At 46.9% G+C, this 19,185-nt stretch overlaps 1 protein-coding gene and 2 long non-coding RNA genes across 3 annotated transcripts in view; 1 reads left to right on the top strand and 2 right to left on the bottom strand.

Annotated features, from left to right (window-relative positions):
- The window catches only part of CIB4 (calcium and integrin binding family member 4), a 40,043-nt gene extending 35,791 nt beyond the window's left edge, over positions 1-4,252 (bottom strand). Inside the window, exon 1 of the mRNA XM_083432812.1 lies at positions 4,165-4,252. Coding sequence (XP_083288938.1) covers positions 4,165-4,218 — 54 coding nt within the window. The 5' untranslated portion in view covers positions 4,219-4,252. The remainder of the gene's footprint in view (positions 1-4,164) is intronic.
- The window catches only part of LOC310674053, a 220,604-nt gene that overhangs the window by 57,129 nt on the left and 144,290 nt on the right, over positions 1-19,185 (bottom strand). The gene's annotated exons all lie outside the window — the stretch shown is intronic.
- On the top strand, positions 4,365-13,296 carry LOC310674054. The gene is made up of 3 exons (XR_014509362.1): positions 4,365-4,538; positions 7,322-7,558; positions 13,107-13,296. It is a non-coding gene; the product is annotated as an uncharacterized lncRNA (long non-coding RNA).

Genomic DNA, 19,185 nt, shown 5'->3' with positions numbered 1-19,185 from the left:
TGTGAATAAGTTCTTCCTTTTATAGTCATACCTTGGAAGTCAAACGGAATCCATTCTGGAAGCCCGTTCGACTTCCAAAACATTTGGAAAGCAAAGCGTGGCTTCTGAATGGCTGTAGGAAGCTCCTGCAGCCAATCAGAAGCCCCGTTGGACGTTCAGGTTCCAAAGAACGTTCACAAACTGGAACAGAAACTTCCGGGTTTGCAGCGTTCAGGAGCCAAGGTACAACTGTATCTGTCCTGAATCTTTCAACATTCAGCTTCATTGAGTGTCTATAAGTTTCAAGTGTTCTGGGAGAATTTTTTATCTATCCACTCCCTCAATGCCATGCCTAATTTTATGAACTTCTATCATGTCGCCTTCTTACTCGCTTTTTCTCTAAAGTCTCAAATGCTGCAATCTTTCTTCATTCGAGAATCATGAATATCTAGTGTAAAAAAAATCCCAATGGTTGCAAAGCTGAGATAAAATGCAATGTTTAAAACTCCAGAATTGAGTCATGGCTTGCATTAGGAACAACCAAAATGACAATAACCGCATTACCCTGCTGTGGACTTTGGAATTGTTTTAAATTTGGACCAAGATGGCTTACCTTTGCTCTTAATATTTTTAAAGCTGCTATGTCCTGTTGGTTTTTTTTCGGTGTTAAAGAATGAAAAAGGAAATACTAGACAGTGCTTTCTTTCCAACTCTGAGTGATAGCTTTGGTTTATTGGCCAGTACATCAATTCACACTTCCTTGAATATCTCAGAAGGGAGCCTACACTGAAGTTTTCACAGCCTGCAAGCTTAATTACACGCAGGCAATGAATTAACCAATTAAGGCAGCTGACTAATCAGCTAAGGTGATTAATTGGTGGAAACTACCTCATTCCCCACCCCCAAGACAAATGAGAAACTAATTTAGGGGCTTTTGTGAGATCAATGCTCCCGTACATTTTTCAGGGGAGTTAAAATAGAATCATTAAACTGTGGAGGAACCCACGGGATCATCTAGTCCAACCTGCTGCAAATGCAGGAATCTCAACTAAAGCACCCACAATACTTTTGAGACCTGTAGATATTGTTTGGAGGGACTTGAAGGGTCTCTATTTAAGAGTGAGCGAAAAGTCAGGTGGCGCGAGGTAGCGCGCACATCTTCCGCAAGGTGTCAAGGAAAGCAAGAAAACATCATAGAATCATAGAATCACAGAATCCTAGAGTTGGAAGAGACCACAAGGGCCATCGAGTCCAACCCCCTGCCAAGCAGGAAACACCATCAGAGCACTCCTGACATATGGTTGTCAAGCCTCTGCTTAAAGACCTCCAAAGAAGGAGACTCCACCACACTCCTTGGCAGCAAATTCCACTGTCGAACAGCTCTTACTGTCAGGAAGTTCTTCCTCATGTTTAGGTGGAATCTTCTTTCTTGTAGTTTGGATCCATTGCTCCGTGTCCGCTTCTCTGGAGCAGCAGAAAACAACCTTTCTCCCTCCTCTATATGACATCCTTTTATATATTTGAACATGGCTATCATATCACCCCTTAACCTCCTCTTCTCCAGGCTAAACATGCCCAGCTCCCTTAGCCGTTATTCATAAGGCATCGTTTCCAGGCCTTTGACCATTTTGGTTGCCCTCCTCTGTACACGTTCCAGTTTGTCAGTGTCCTTCCATGTTGCTGTTGCCATGGGGACGGCAGTCAGCTGTCCCCATAAATCAGACATTTATGGACCACCACCATAGCTGTCAACCGTCCCGTATTTGACGGGACAGTCCCGTTGTGTCCCGCTGCTGTCCCTTATTGATGACGTCCCTTAAATTTCCCGGGTTTCAAAGGAAGCAGCTCCTCTCCCTTCCTCCCTGCCGGCCAGGGAGGAGGGGGGCTCCAACTGTGTTGCTTGGCTGCGTTGCTCACCCAATAAGGAGTCTAAGAACGACTGGGGGGTGGAGCTTGCATGCCTTGTGCCGATCAAATCGGCCGCCTTGCTTGGGGACTCGCCTTTGCTCAGCGCTTCCCAGCGGAGAGGTGACAGTGTTTTTCCTTGCTGCACCCCCTTTGCCGGGTTGCTGTGCTGTGGGAACCACCGCTTGAGGCTTCGTTTGGCTGCTGGCTGGCTTTCTGCTTTTGGCTCGGAGGGGCTCAGAAGTTGAACATACCTGTGCTCTGAAAATCCCTTATTTTGGTTGCTGATCCCTTGTTTTCGAGGCTGCTGGTCCCTTATTTTCAAATCTGTAAATTGACAACTATGACCACCACTCACTCCCATCCGATCACATTCTCTAACCACTATGCCACACCACTGATGGGAGTGGTGGTCCGAAACGCCTGGAGGGCACCATCTTGGGGAAGGTTGCTCAAAGGCCTGGATGTGACCCACACTCACAGACAGGACCTATCCTGCCTGTTTCCGCCATCTTCATCCCAGGTCAGTGGGGTTTCCCATCAGCCAGACATAGGGTGCGATCCTTTGCTTTTGGCCAGGGTCGTGGCCGGCATAAGCAGGGTGGCATAGCAGTTAGAGACCTGGGAGACCAGGGTGCAAGTCCCCATTCAAACAGGAAGCTCATAGGGCCAGTCGCTGCCTCTTTCGTCCTCACAGGATCGTTGTGAGGATAAACTGGAGAGGAAGGGAGCCAGGTATACAAATATGATAGCAGATCAAATATAACAACGCAGAACGATGGGGGTGGAGACGACTACTAGCCAGGATGCCTAAGCTCTGGATCCACAGCTCTGGATCCAGACTACGGCAGGTATCCCATCAAGTCCGCTGGCTTGGTTGTTTTTCATTTGGTTTATAGCTATACACAACTCTCATTGTTAAAACTGGCCTAGGACCCTCGTACCTACGGGACTGCCTCTCCTGGTATGCCCCATGGAGGACCTTATGGTATTCAAACAAAAACACCTTGGAGGTCCCGGGCCACAGAGAGGTTAGGCTGGCCTCAACCAGAGCCAGGGCTTTTTCGGCTGTGGCCCCGATCTGGTGGAACGCTCTGTCCCAAGAGACTAGGGCCCTGCGGGACTTGACATCTTTCCACAGGGCCTGCAAGACAGAGCTATTCCACCAGGCCTTTGGCCAAGTCACAGTGACCCCCTCCTTCGGTGATCCTCACAGAACTCCAGCCCAATGGTTGCCATGAATTTGATTTTGAATTGATTTTAGAATGAATTAATTTTAGAATGCTGTGTTACTTTTATAATATTTATAATTTATTTTTATACCCCACCCTTCCCGGTTCAAAAACCGGGCTCAGGGTGGCTAACAACAAATTTAAAACACTTAATTATAAAAGCAGCATAAAATACAGAATAAAAACATGAATAACAATAAAATTCAAAAATCAAGTTATAGGGAAATACGCATTAGATAATCCCCAGGGCTAGCTGGCTGAATTAGTCCTACTTGGGCTAGCGAGGAGACCAGGGGAGAATTAGCTGTGGGGTCTCAGAGCTCTTCATAAAGAGTGGGGTCTCCCCTCTTCATAAAAGGGGAGGGGGAGGGAAGAGAAGGGAAATAAAAGATCAAGCTGAATTCAAATTAAAAGCCAGGCAGAATAGCTTTGTCTTACAGGCCTTGTGGAAGGAGGTTAAATCCTGCAGGGCCCTGGTCTCATAGGACAGAGTGTTCCACCAGGTCGGAGCCATCACTGAGAAGGCCCTGGCCCTGGTGGAGGATAGTCTGACTTCCTTAGAGCCCAGGACCTCTAAACTATGATTATTCATGGACCTTAAGGTTCTCTGCAGGGCAGACCAGGAGAGGCGGTCCGTATGGTTAAAGCTATGGTTTTCCCAGTAGTGATGTATGGAAGTGAGAGCTGGACCACAAAGAAGACTGATTGCCGAAGAATTGATGCTTTTGAATTATGGTGCTGGAGGAGACTCTTGAGAGTCCCATGGACTGCAAGAAGATCTTACCTTTATCAATGCCCAACATTCAGTTTACAGTAAACCTGACCTGATGGAGAGAAACGGATGCCATTTCCCGATTCAGCAGTGCAAAAATACCCTAAATCAGTTGTAGAAATCTAGACAACATTCAAAAAGTAAAAAATTGTTGCCCAGTGTTATTCATGGACCTTAAGGTCCTCTGTGGGGCAGACCAGGAGAGGCAGTCCCTTAGATACGAGGGCCCTAAGCCACCAACAGGAGGGTTTGGGGATTGTTTGTCCCTCTGCTCACCTGATATTCTTCCAGGTCCTTTTTCTTCATGGAGTGACTTAAACAGTGACCCATTCTCTTGCCCGGAATGTCAACCCCAGGGAGAAGAATGGAGTGAGGGACCCAGTAACCATTGGTGACAGAATGCGCACCATGGATCCAGGCCTGCTTCTGTCATAAGTGCCAATCGACTCTTCCCATAAGATGGGCGTAAGGACACCCTTTTGCCTTCAGAGCTGGAGGCTTGTGGATCTCTCCTCGGCTTTCATTGTAATGATCTGCATACTTTCATAAAATGTGTGTGTGTTTAATTTTTAAAAAATGATTAACAGCTATGTTCTTAGCTGTTTCTGTTTTAGGTGTAAGCCACTTTGTGTCTTTGATGAAGGGAAAAGGTAGGATTATTAATATTATTATTATCAGTGGGGTTTTTTTCAGGGGGTACTCAAAGGTACGCGGTATTGGCACCTCTTTTGTTTTGTTGTTAATAAGTGTGGCACGTACTATAACAACTTCATGGTGAGTACTGGCACCTATTTTCCTAGAAAAAAAGCAATTATTATTATTAGTAGTAGTAGCAGTACCAGTAGTAGTAGTAGTAGTATTTACTTGATTATTATTATCTACCAGACTTGATTATTGTAACTCACTCTACATGGGGCTGCCCTTGAGACTGACCCAGAAACTCCAGCAGTTGCAGAATGCCATGGCGAGACTCCTTACTGGGTCCTCGCCGTGGGATCACATTCATCCAGTGCTTTACCAACTGCACTGGCTCCCGGTGGAGTACAGGATCATTCCCTGATGTTGGGAAAGATGGAGGGCACAAGGAGAGGGGGACGACAGAGGGCGAGATGGTGGGACAGTGTTCTTGAAGCTACCAGCATGAGTTGGACCAAACTGCGGGAGGCAGTGGAAGTCAGGAGTGCCTGGCGTGCTCTGGTCCAGGGGGTCACAAAGAGGCGGACACAACGACTAAACAAACTACAAGTTCCTGGTTCCTGCTTCGTCCTTCTGTCTGCAGCCAAGTTGCCAATTGCTTTTGTGATCTCTGCGTTTACTCTGCTAGGTCTGGCTAAGGTCCTGCAACTAGTCAGAAAGTTGCGAAACACCAATAGGTTATGCCAATACATGTGACTCTTAATCTCAGGGTTGTGAGTTCAAGCCCCGCATTGGACAAAAGATTCCTGCATTGCATTGGGTCGGACTAGATGGCCCTCCCAACTCTACAATTCTATGAAACTGTGGAGGGTATTGCTTAGCCATCATGGCCCCCTCCTCTATGCATTTCTCTAATCCTCTTTCAAACCCATCTGGGTTGGTGCCCGTTGTGCCCACGGGGATCCCAAAATCAAGACACAGAAGGAACCGCGGTCCTTTGCTCCTTGTCCTTCCAGCGCCTACAAAATCTTAGCTTGACACCGAAAATGCGCCACGAGGTTTTGTACGCAGCATCTGCCTCTTATGCCGAGGAGACGAAGGGGCAGACTAGAGGAGCCTGTTCCCCAGAGCCGCACCACACTTTAAATTCAATGCCTTGCGGAATATTCGCTACTCTTGGAAGCCTGGCGTCAGCCAATTTCACAAGCGTGAGTTTGATCCAAAGGCATGAAAAACCGGCTCGAAAAGGGCTTAACGATGAAACTAACGGCAATGCCCCCTGCTGGGTGCACGTCCTTGCTTTTAAGTGAAGTTTCATCCGTTGTTTGGTAGCAGAAGCCGTGGATGGAAGTCGGTTCCTGGGGGCTGGGGGGCTGGGGATGGAGAGAGAATTTGGATTGACAGAACGCAGCTTGCTGTGCAGAGAAAATCTAGGACCACAGTTCCACGTTTTTCCATCAGTAAAACATACACAAACAAACGTAATGTTACACACCTCCCCAATTTCCAAGTGGTGAGAGAATCCAGGTGAGAGAATCCAGGGATTCCTGTGCCTACCCAGGGCTACCCAGCGTGCGAAATGAGTGCAATTGTGCAGTAGTTAGAGCATTCTTTGACACTGCCCTTCTTGGGGATTGGGATGTAGACTGATCTTCTCTGTGTTTGTAGGGGAAAAGAAAGATCTTCAGTCCCTTTTTAAAAACCAGGCCTGGTCAGAGTGGTCTTTTGAGGCCTGTCGCTTTCCAGCTGAGTAGACATATGGTCTTCATAGATAATTCAAAGTTTAACCACATTAGAGTGTCTAAAAATAAACTCTCCTGGAAGTGTGGGCCTTTGTCGTCGTCCTCAGAGAGGACCACGTGGTCGTGGCAGCCATGCCAGCTGGAAGACTCAAGGCGGGCGCTCCCGTTCGGACTTTTGCTTGCCCGCAGGATGGTTTGTTAAACGAATGAAGAACTAGTTGACCTTGGAGGCAGATTGCCGCATCTTGAAAGGCCCCGATTTGCTCAGGGAGTGTTCTTAGAAGCACAGAGTTATAGTATGGCAAGGGACCCCGAGGGTCATCCAGTCCAACCCCCCTGCAGCGCAGGAATAGAACCGTAACTGCTGCCCCCCTTCCTGAAGATGAGGAGGTCTGGCTCTGGTCACTGCTTGAATGAGTGGTTTTCTGGAAGTCATGTGGACACGGCCTTGGGTTCCATGATGGAAGAAAGAGGAGACAAATGGATGGGAAAGAAAGAAAGAAAGAAAGAAAGAAAGAAAGAAAGAAAGAAAGAAAGAAAGAAAGAAAGATAGAAAGAAAGAAAGATGGATTAAAGCGAGCTTGTTGTTGTTGTTTAGTTGAGTCGTGTCCGCCTCTTCGTGACCCCCTGGACCAGAGCACGCCAGGCACTCCTGTCTTCCACGGCCTCCCCCAGTTTGGTCAAACTCATTATGCAAAGTGAGATGACCCCCGCCTCAGGCTGAAAATTTGGAGGTACAGTCATCCCTCGGGTTGAAGTTGCTTCAGATTGAGTGCTTTCATGTTGCGCTCGGCGGCGACCGGGAAATAACGGAACACATTACTTCCGGGTTTCGCCTCTCGCGCATGCGCAGACGCTCAAAATGAGGTCACAAGCATGTGCGGAAGCAGCAAATAGCAACCTGCGCATGCGCAGATGCGCAGTCACGGGTTGTGTTCGCTTCAGGATGCGAATGGGGCTCTGGAACGGATCCTGTTCGCATCCTGAGGTACCACTGTACCATTAAGAATGAAGCAAGAATTCATGATTCTCTGTTGTTTAATCCCTGTCGGCAGGGCAGCCTTGGGATTCTCCACCTCAGGCGCAAGAATATCTTGTGCCACCTCTGCATTTACACCTCTATGTGCTGCTCACCAAAACCAATGGATTCCTTCCCCTCATTTTGCATGCATGCAACGGATGCTGCTCCTGTCAGGTGAGAGAGCCCCCCCCCCCCCGGATCTTGCCACCCTCGCTCAGGATGCTGCAGAGGTGCCACCACCGGAGGCTGCGCTTGCAACTTGGCTGCCTCGGTAATTGAATTAAGCTTCTTAATAAAGCTACTTGCTATTTCCCTAATTCCTCTCCAGACACTCTAATGCTATTACCCCAAACAGAGCGCCATTTAAACTGCTTAGTTCTGATTGCTTTGCAAGCGAAGCCTGCAGGGTGAAGGCGCCACACACCCAGTCTGAAATCCAGGAGGACCACGGAGGCACAGAACTGGAGGGTGGGAAGGGGTCGGTCATCTAGTCCAACCCCCTGCAATCTCAGGGATCTCAGCTGAAGCATCCAAGAGAGATGGCCACCCAAACTCTGCTTAAAAACCTCCAAGGAACGAGAGTCCAACACCTTCTGAGGGTGTCCACTCCCCTGTCAGAAAGTTCTTCCTGATGTTTATATGGAATCTCCTGTCTTGTAACTTGAAGCCATGGGTTCAGGTCCTACCCACCAGAACAGGAGAAAACAAGCTTGCACCTTCTTCCATGGGACGGCCTTTGAGATATTCAAAGGTGGCTACCATAACTCCTCCCATTTTTCTCTTCTCTTTTTTAAAAAAATAATATTTATTAAATATTTAATAGTTACAAACAGAAAAAAGATAAAAAGAAAAGAAAAAACAATAAAAAATTAACTAACAATACATCAAAAAATAGAAAGAAAAAACAATACAGCAAAACAACAAGAAAAAAGAAAAAACTAAGACATTTAAAAACACATCCAAATTTCATTTCTTTATCTTTCATATGCTTGTTTCCTCGACTTCCTCACGCCTCCCTTTTTTGTATTCCCGTTCAAATTAGCTGGTTCAGCAAATCCTTTCCCTCTTTCTCAATTTTTGTTCTATAATTTATCTTAACACAGTTTAACTTTAAATTTTCCATTTTAGCCCATTAACAATTAATTTTTATATAATTCTTAATAACGCTTCTGCTAAAACCATATAACTTCATTCCAATATTTTTCTAACATTCATTAATTTTGCAATATTTCTGTAAATATACTTTAAATTTTTTCCAATCTTCTTCCATCGACTCTTCTCCCTGGTCTCGGATTCTGCCAGTCATTTCCGCCATTTCCATGTAGTCCATCAGCTTCATCTGCCACCATTTTTCTTTTCTCCAGGCTAAACATCCCCAACTGCCTCAACTGTCTGGGGGAGCTGAGTGCCTCTGTAAACAGCCAAGTTCTTTGCAGGACATGGCATGGGTCTTCTTTGGCGATCACTCATAGCCGAGGAAGATGGTTTTCCATGAACACAGTCTTAACAGTGAGTCCATAAGTGACCGTGGAGGCCAATTCTGGATCCACATGTCCTTCCACAGTGGGGACATTGGTTTCCAGGTGTGATGGCCTGGGATTGCAAGCAGGGAGCCAGGGCAGGTCAGGAGCTCAGGCAGGAAAGCAGGACAGGGTTCAGGCAGGAACTGGCAACCTACAAAATTGCTCCCGCAACTTGGAACTGGGGCTGGCCAGCTTTTATCTGCCCCGAGGCCCCAATCCTCTGGTGACTCGCCTCTCCTAGCCTGGAGGCGAGCACTCCTCCTGCGGGAACTTAGTTCCCTCCGCCTCTCTGCCCTGAGCCTCTGCAGCTCAGGAGAGGCTGGAGGGTTACTGGACTCAGAGGCAACCTCAGCTTCCTCTGATGGGGCTGAGAGTGGAGCACCTGCAGGCAATGGGTCCTCCATCCCCTCAGGAGCCAGAGCAGACTCAGCTGGTGCCTGCACCTGAGGACCCAGCACAGGTGAGGACCCTTGAGGCTCATGCCCCAGCCCCGGCTCAGCTGGTTCTGGAGGCAGGGAATCCTGTGCAGGCTGGGATTCCTCAGGTTCAGCCTCCGAGTCCGAATCCCAGGCCATCACATTGGGGCAGTCAAAGCAAGTGATGGTCTAGCTCAGGGATGGAGAACCTGTGGCCGTCCAGATTTTGCTGGACTCGAACTCCCACCAGCAGCAACAATTTCTCTACAAGGTCAAAGGAAAATGGAAAAGCCTCCCCATTGTCTTTTCCTTCACAAATCCTGTCTTAAGGGTATATCTGTGTTTGAATAGGGTGAGCCTGTGACGTGGCTCAGAAACTAAGTATTTGTCACTACAAAAGACTGGCCAGGCTCCCCAGGCAATCCAATCTAGTAAGCAGGGTATCCAATCAAGTAACCTGCCAGACAAGAGATAAATAACGACAGGAGAAAAACAACATTCAAATTTCTGTTTTAGACCACCTTTTCTGTGATGTAGGTATGATATATCTGGGGGTGGTCTTGATCTACAGGGTGGCAATTTCAAAAGTCCATATAAGGCCTTGCCCACCATTGTTCTGGGTTCCTCCTCTTCTCCTGCAGGTGAGGGGAGCACCCTGTTGCAACAGATCAATAAAGATCAGGCTTCTTAGCTGCTTTGCTTCTCAGTATTCTCTGGTTGGCCTCTGTTATTTTCTCCTACCAATAGGGAACCTACGTAAGGACTCTATATGGGCTCTTGGATACCCCATAGGGGAAAAGGGCAGATTTTGTTTACAACAGTTTCCAAACTTTTTTGGGCCACTTTCACAGTGCCCCCTACCCTATGCTATAAAAAGCATATTTGGAATTACAGTTTACCCAACCCACTAAGAATCATAGAATTTTAGAGATGGAACGGAGCCCCAGGGTCATCTACTCCAACCTCCTGCAGGAATTATTTATGTATTTATTACATTTAGAGACCACCTTTATCTTCCAAGGAGCTCCAGGTGGCCTCCATGGCTCTCCTCCTCCCCATCCCATCCCCACAACAACCTTGTGAGGTAGGTTAGGCTGAGAGATGGCAACTGGCCCAAGGTCACATGGCCAAGTGGGGATTCGAACCTTGATCTTCCAAGTCAGAGCCAGTGTGGTGTAGTGGTTAAGAGCAGTGGACTCGTAATCTGGGGAACTGGGTTCGCGTCTCTGCTCCTCCACATGCAGCTGCTGGGTGACCTTGGGCCAGTCACACTTCTCTGAAGTCTCTCAGCCCCACTCACCTCACAGAGTGTTTGTTGTGGGGGAGGAAGGGAAAGGAGAATGTTAGACGCTTTGAGACTCCTTAAAAGGAGTGAAAGGCGGGATATCAAATCCAAACTCTTCTTCTTCTTCAAGTCATAGTCCAGCACTCTAACCTTTAGGCCAGACAATAACGCAACAAAAGTCAAAGCAGTGGCAATTAATTGGGCATTTATTCAAAATCAAAATATTTGGTTTAATTATGTGATCAAAGCCAATGTCTGGAGGTCATTTACACCTCAGGTGCTTGAGGCCCCTGATAATGGAGCAATTTGTCTCCAAAGCTTCTTCTTGCTAGCCCGAGATGATCTCAAGGACCTTCTGAAATGTAAATGAAAGGGGAAGCAAAGGAATATTAGTAGTCATCTGTCTGGACCCGTCAAGCAAAAAGCGTAATAGTAGTCTCGCAGGGTTTTGTAAAGGCCAATGGTTAATAAACAGGAACTGCACCCTAGACACATTGAGAATGGAGCACTGGAGCATTTGTGAACATATTGTCAAAAAGCATAGGCTCCAACAGTGATCTCACTTTCGAAACCCATCCATTGGGGGAACTGCCTGTTTATTCCTCCTCTCTGCTTCCTGTTTCTTCACTTGCCATGGGATCCATAAAAGGCCCTCTCTTCTTCTTCCTAGGGAGAGGGGAGAAATTAGTTCACTTTGCACTTCCTGAACACAAGCGCAGCTTCCTTCCAAATCCACACTTGGGCGAATTTTAAAATGAGTTTTTTTGACCCCAAAGTGTACATCAGAATGCTTTATCAGTGACCGCAGTGTACAAAAATGCATTGCAGAAGAGGAGAATGGGAGGTGAGGAGATGGTCATCTTCCAATATCTCAATAATAATAATTTATTATTTATACCCCGCCCATTTGGCTGGGCTTCCCCAGCCACTCTGGGCAGCTTCCAACAAAGATTAAAAATACATTAAAATGTCACACATTAAAAACTTCCCCGAACAAGGCTGCCTTCAGATGTCTTCTAAATGTCAGGTAGTTGTTTATCTCTTTCACATCTGATGGGAGGGCATTATACAGGGCGGGTGCCACCACCGAGAAGGCCCTCTGCCTCGTTCCCTGTAACTTGGTTTCTCACAGCGAGGGAACCGCCAGAAGGCCGTCGGCTCTGGACCTCAGTGTCTGGGCAGAACGATGGGGGTGGAGACGCTCCTTCAAGTCTACTGGACTGACGCCATCTAGGCCATTTCTCAAGGGCTGTTACATGGAAGATGGAGTGATCTGGTTTTCTGCTGCTCTGGAGGGTAGGACTCGAACCCATGGCTTCAAGTTACAAGGAAGGAGATTCCAACTAAACAACAGAAAGAACTTTCTAATGATGAGGCGCAGTTCCACAGTGGAACAAACCCCCTTGGCAGGTTGTGGTTTCTCCCTCTTTAAAAAAATTTGGATGGCCATCTCTTTTGGGTGCTTTAGCTAAGATCCCTGCATTACAGGGGGTTGAACTAGATTACCTCTGGGAGTCCCTTCCAACTGTACAATTCTAAGATTCTTTTATTCCGTCTGGATCTGCGACCAGCCCAGTCTCTGTTCAAGACCCAGAGTGATCAATCAGACCTCTGTTCTTAGATCTTAGAATCTCTAGAATGGGAAGGGATCCTGAGGGTCATCTAGTCCAACCCCTTGCAGTGCTGGGTCCTTTCCAACTCTACAATTCGATGATTCTGTGATTGTATTTGCAAAATTCACACGTGGTCCCTTTCTTGCAAAAGTGCATATACAGTTGTTGGAAATGTAAAGAAATAGAAGGTACCTTTTTTCATATGTGGTGGACGTGTCCCAAGGTGAAAGACTTCTGGGGAAAGACTTATAATGAATTGGAAAAAATGTTGAAACATACATTTATTAAGATTAAGAAACCAGAATCCTTTCTACTTGGAATACTAGGACTGGAATTGCCCAAAAAAGATGTCAGACTGTTTTTGTATGCCACTACAGCGGCAAGACTTTTATTAGATAAAAATTGGAAATTGCAAGAAATACCAACAATAGAAGAATGGCAGATGAAGATGTTGGACTTTTTGGAGCTGGCCGACCTGACCGGAAGAATCCACGACCAGGAAGAAGAGGAGATACAAGAGAATTGGCAGAAATTTAAATAATGTTTAGCTAAATATTGTGATATAAGATAAATAGAAAATTCTTGGAAGTAATAAATAGGCTTAGGGATAGAATAAAAATACGTCGTGGTAAATATTAAGGATTAGAATACTAATAAAGGAGAAGAGGTTAGTTCATGAAAGGAATCAACACAATTAGAAATATGAATTTGGAGAACTGTTATATAGGTGATAGAATGAAATTCAGCCAGAGGGGATTTGAGGAAGTCAGTTATCAATGCAATGAGAATTAGGTATTTGAAGAAATATTTTTTCTTTGTGCTTAATTTTATTGTAGTGTAGTGTGTTTTTCTTTGTTGTGTGTTTTGTTATGTCATTTTGTGATAAATGTTGAAAATCAATTAAAAAAATTGGGGGGGGAGTGCATATACAAGTCATACCTCGGCTTACAAATGTTGTGGGTTGTGTGTTTTCGGGTTGCAGACTGCAGAAGTACTGGGACGGGTTACTTCCAGGTTTCAGTGCTCGCGCATGCGCAGAGGCACAAAATGACATCACATGCATGCGCAGAAGCACCAAATTGCATCATGCGCGTGCACAGACGCGGCCCTTCAGGCTGCGAATGCTGCCAGTTGCAAACGAGCCTCCCGCACAGATCATGTTCGCAACCCAAGGTATGACTGTACCAGGAGAAATGTGCGTGGAAATGTTTGTGAATTTTCACGAACATTTTCAGGAGGGTGGTTGCAAAAGTATGTGGAAATGGGGTGAACTGAATTATACAACGGGGAAAATGAGAGATGGAGAGTAACTGAAATTGGCAGATACCCCCATTCTCAACCCATCCATCTAGACCCACGGGGCTTAGCACTGCTCCATTTGCCAAAAAAATGTTTTCCCCCTCACAGACAATAGGGAACTGTCCAGCAAAAGCAGCTCCTGAAGAAGCGAAGGTTGGCACATCTGCTGCAGATTCTTGCTGGTTTCCTCCTAGCAATATGATTCTCTAGAGCAGCCCTTCTAAACCTGTGGGTTCCCAGATGTTGTTGGGCTACAACTCCCATCACCCCTAGCAAGGCCAGAGCTCAGGGATTATGGGAGTTGTAGTCCAACAACATCTGGGGACCCAACATGGGTAGGCAACCTAAGGCCCAATGGCCAGATTTGGCCCAATCGCCTTCTCGATCCAGCCAGCGGACGGTCCGGGAATCAGTGTGATTTTACATGTGTAGAATGTGTCCTTCTATTTAAAATGCATCTCTGGGTGATTTGTGGGGCATAGGAATTTGTTCATTTTTTTCTTCAAAATATAGTCCGGCCCACCACATGGTCTGAGGGATGGTGGACCGGCCCACGGCTGAAAAAGGTTGCTGACCCCTGCTCTTGAGCAACCAGGAGATGTGGGGAAGATCTTCCTTCCTCCTGGTGACCAGGTCCATTGCTGTATGGTACAGGTACTGTAAAGGTATAGGTAAAGAGACCCCTGACCATTAGGTCCAGTCGTGGCCGACTCTGGGGTTGTGGCACTCATCTCGCTTTACTGGCCGAGGGAGCCGGTGTACAGCTTCTGGGTCATGTGGCCAGCATGACTAAGCCGCTTCTGGCAAACCAGAGCAGTGCACAGAAACGCTGTTTACCTTCCCGCTGGAGTGGTACCTATTTATCTACTTGCACTTCCTTTCGAACTGCTAGGTTGGCAGGAGCAGGGACCGAGCAACGGGAGCTCACCCCGTCGCGGGGATTCAAACTGCCCACCTTCCGATTGGCAAGTCATAGGCTCAGTGGTTTAACCCACAGCGCCACCCTCGTCCAAATAAGGAGATGATAGCCATCTTCAAATATCACAAGGGCTGTCCCGTGGAAGATGGAGCAAGCTTGTTTTCTCCTGTTCCAGAGGAGAACCAATGGATTCATGTGACAAGAGATTCCGACTAAACATCAGGAACAGTTTTCTGATGGTGAGAGCTCTTCTAAAGTGCTGTGCTTGTCATCCGCTCCCAAGCCAGCCCTCCGCTGACCTCCCAAGATCTCTGTTTCTCCTGATTCAGCGAGAGCCTCTCTGACGCAGATGGCACTGTGACGTGGCACAACCGGCAACAGCTTCTCCCCGAGCCCCAGAAACACAAATCTCCTTGAACTGAGAGAGACATCCAGGCCTGGAAGCCAGCTCAGAAGTTTGCTGAAAACAGTTAGTGACCCGAAGCATGGCGAGTTGAACAGAGCGTTAAAATAGAAGAGGCTGCCACGTAGACCGACTGCTAATTGGGCTCAAGGAAAAGGTTTCAGGGGGGAAATGTGCCCACATTTCCCTGGGCAGTTTGAGAATGTGGGGGGAAGGGGAGAGGCTGCTGCCCCCCAGGAAGGATCTGGGTCACAGCTGTGAGGAATCTGACCCCTGAGCAAAGTGCATCTCTGATTCTGATGCTGCTGGTGCAGCCATCACTCTTTGCAAATTGCAGGCGCCCGGGAAAGAAGCATGAGTGTGAACCTGTGGGATGTGAAACACAAGAGCAGTCAAGTACAACATCCCTAGACTGAACATAAAAGGGGGTGTCTGGACTAGCCAGTCGGAACTTCCTGTTTCTCCTAGGCATGTGACTAGAGGTGGGTGTGACCTCACCTGCCCAGGTAATGAAAGAGCAGGACTGGTCAGCCATCTCTCTCTCTCTGACTATATTCGTTGAAGCAACATCTGCTTAGCCTAACATGCTCTATAGCCAAGAGAGGACAAAGGGACTATCTCCTTACGGGATAGTTTCCAAGTGTATACAGTGGTACCGCGGATTACAGGTGCTTCAGGTTACAGACTCCACTAACCCAGAAATAGTACCTTGGGTTAAGAACTTTGCTTCAGGAAGAGAACAGAAATCATGTGGCAGCAGTGTGGCAGCAGCGGAAGGCACCATTAGCTAAAGTAGTGCTTCAGATTAAGAACAGTTTCAGGTTAAGAACGGACCTCCAGAACAATTTAAGTTCGTAACCCGAGGTACCACTGTATTATTTTTCTAACTTAAGTCTGCCTTCTGGGATCTGATTGTGAACAAAATGTGAGTGAGTAAACTCTTTTTATACTTTTATAGAAGACTGTGTCGTGTCTATCTTTTTCTGAGGGACTAAATGGGGAATTGCCAACGAAACGTATTTTAGAGGCTTTAGCGAGCCTGAGCAAACGCATCCGCTATGCAAGTTTAGATAGGGGGATCTTACTCTGCTAAATTGTAGAACTTGATAACACAAGTTGGAAAGGTTATAATCAAACAATATATCCTCTCCTGCATCCCTGAACATTCCCACAGAACCAGCATTGAAAAGCTAGATAAAGGTCTGGTATCTGCTCCCAATGCCAGAATTCCCTCATGGAACTGTTAAGTATAGTAATTGTAATTGTAAATGCTTGCATTACCATGTGTTTACATTTGATTGACTTCTAAGCAGTTCTCTAGTAGTTCTCATGTGACTGGCAAACGTTGGTCACACAGGAGCTATCTAGTAAAGGAGAGACTCTGTTTTATGTGAAGCAAGATGACTGTGTTCTAGAATCCACTGTGAACACTGCTAAGTTGAATGGAGTGTTGCAGTCGGCTTGAAAGAAAGAGAGTGAAGCCGCAGGAGAAGGTGAAAGTGGAAATCTCTCCTAGGAGCTGCAAGGCATAGCCTACGTAATTGAGATACGGGGAGACTGCTAAACTCTGGAAAGGGAGGAAAATAGAGTTGTTTGGAAGCTGGAAGAAGGGACTGTAGGCCCATGCTTGGACAACCACATGACTGTGTTATGTACTGAGTTGAATAGGATCCAAAATGCAGCAGTCTGATTGGTCCTAGAACAATAGGATCCAAAGAGCAGCAGTCTGATTGGTCCTAAAACAATAGGATTCAGAATGCGGCAGTCTGATTGGTCCCAGAACAATAGGACCCAGAATGCAGCAGTCTGATTGGTCCGCAGGAGCCACCCAATTCAGCTCCAGGTGGAAGAGAATCCGCAACCTGATTGGCCTACAGGAGAATCCCAGAATTAGCCAATCATGTGGGGCCCATTGTGTAAATAATGTATATAAAGCAGACATTCTGGGGGAACTTCCATTCCTCCTCAACACTATGAGCTGAAGAAAGAGCATGAAATCCACACTCGACTCCGAGTATATTTCAGACTCTAAATATTATGTTTCAATTCATCTGTAACTAAGTTTCTGCAAGTTTTTGAAGGTTAAAGTCTGGACATTGGTTTAATGTCCAAAGAAGAGTGTCAGTCAGATATATAGATATGATTTGAGCTTCTTAGCTGCGATATCGCTGCTCTTACTTCAACAGGAACAAGGGAGGCAAGAGTGAAATACAGAGCACCCCTGATCATGTGTAGAACACGGGGTGTTCAGTTATTTAATTTAGGATACTGGGGGAATCAGCAGACATTTATTCCATGCCAGAGCTGTACAAAACCAAGAGAAGCTTCAGGACAGAGAATAGAAAGTTCATCTTCACAAAGCCCATATTTAAACTATGGAACTGAATGGCAGAAATGGCATTTTCTTGGTGTGCTTTGCACATGGTGTATCTTCAGGGGGCTTCCAACCTGTCTTGAGTCCCTGGGAAAGGCCAGGGCTGTAAAAAGAGCCTCCTTCTCTCTCCCAGACACACCCCTTCAAGCATCATATTGGCCTTTTGGTGGTCAATTCCTGGCTCTTCCAGAGTCCCACTGCAGCCCTCCAAACTTGGGTGGCTCTTTCTGGCTTGCTGCAGAGCAACAGAACAGCCTGAAACGGCATGCTTCGTTCCGTGGGAAAAATCCACCGGGAAGAAGCAAAGAACAGACCCTTCTCATTAGCAGATCTTCATGTTGGACAAAAGGAAAAACAAACAGTTTCCAAACTCATCGGGGACGCCTCGGAGCCGTGGCAGAAGCGGGGCCCAGAGGTTACTTTCTGGCTTTGTGGCAACTCGGAAGGCCGGCAGGCTCCTTGTTCCATTCTCAGGACCCCGCTGCCCCCCTGCCGCCTCCGCAGCCCACCTCTCAGCCCCTCAGGACGCCCTCTGTTCCAGGCACATTCCTGGCAAGCAGCTGTTCCCAGTTTCTCTGTCAAGGGACTAGGAGAAGTTATGACCCCACCACCCCAGCTGTGGAACACGTTCCAAAACAAGCACCGTACCCATTGGTGGTAACACACGCCCAGTCTCAGGCCTCTGGGAAGGCTAGCATCAGATGCCGTTGATGCTCTGAATGAATGGTTCCCAAAGCAGGCAGTCTTCTTCCTCTTCCTCCTCCTCCTCCTCCTCCTCTGCCTCCTCCTCCTCTTCTTCCTCCTCCTCCTCTTCTTCTGCCGCTTCTTCTTCTTCTTCTTCTTCTTCTTCTTCCTCTTTTTCTGTGATCACTCGTAGCCAAGCAAGATTGTCTTCCATAAACACGGTTTTAACAGTGAGTCCGTAAGTGACTGTGGAGGCCAATTCTGGATCCACATGTCCTTCCACAGTGGGGACATAGGTTTCCGGGCAGGAAGTTGATCACAGTGTGGTTTTGCCAAGCATGCCTTCCTCTTAGCACGCAAAGGGGTCGTGGGCTTTGAAGACACTCAAACTCAGGAGGCAAAGGAGAAACGTGCTAAGAGGAAGGCACGTTTGGCAAATCTACACCATGATCAAATCCTGCCCGGAAACCAATGTCTCCACTGTGGAAGGACGTGTGGATCCAGAATTGGCCCCCACAGTCACTTACAGACTCATTGTTAAAATAATAATAATAATAATAATAATAATAATAATAATAATAATAATTATTATTATTATTATTATTATTATTATTTTATTATTTATACCCTGCCCATCTGGCTGGGCTTCCCCAGCCACTCTGGGCAGCTTCCAACAAAATATTAAAATACCGTAATGCATCAAACATTAAAAGCTTCCCTAAACAGGGCTGCCTTCAGATGTCTTCTAAAAGTCTGAAAGTTGTTGTTCTCTTTGACATCTGGTGGGAGGGCGTTCCACAGGGAGGGTGCCACTACTGAGAAGGCCCTCTGCCTGGTTCCCTGTAACTTGGCTTCTCACAGCGAGGGAACCGCCAGAAGGCCCTCAGAGCTGGACCTCAGCGTCCGGGTAGAACGATGGGGTGGAGACGCTCCTTCAGGTATACTGGACCGAGGCTGTTTAGGGCTTTCAAGGTCAACACCAACACTTTGAATTGTGCTCGGAAATGTACATAAAGCGTGTTTATAGAAGACAATCTTACTCGGCTGCAAGGGATCACCAAAGAAGAAGAAGTGTGTCGAACAAGTTTCCCTAGGGAGGTGCTAAGAAGCAAGATGGCAGCAGAGGACACTAGAGATAAGGAGAGCCAGAAGGAGCAGGCCAATGGCCCATCTAGCTGCAGCAGCTTGTTCTCACTGTGGTCAACCAGATACATGGGAAGAACCCACAAGCTGGATCCAAGAATAATAGCCCTCTCCTGCTCTGTAGCTTCCAGCAACTGGGATTCAGAAGCATTGCTCCAAGTGTATAGGCAGGGCAGAGCCATCCTGACTAGGAGCCATCAGCAGTCCTATCCTTCATAAATTGGATTCTCTTTTAAAGC

The sequence above is a fragment of the Podarcis tiliguerta genome (assembly GCF_965153285.1).
Source record: "Podarcis tiliguerta genome assembly, chromosome: 3".
In the NCBI taxonomy this organism is placed as follows: domain Eukaryota; kingdom Metazoa; phylum Chordata; class Lepidosauria; order Squamata; family Lacertidae; genus Podarcis; species Podarcis tiliguerta.
The sequence above is the reverse complement of the archived record's forward strand: the minus strand, read 5'-3'. Positions and strand labels throughout refer to the sequence as shown.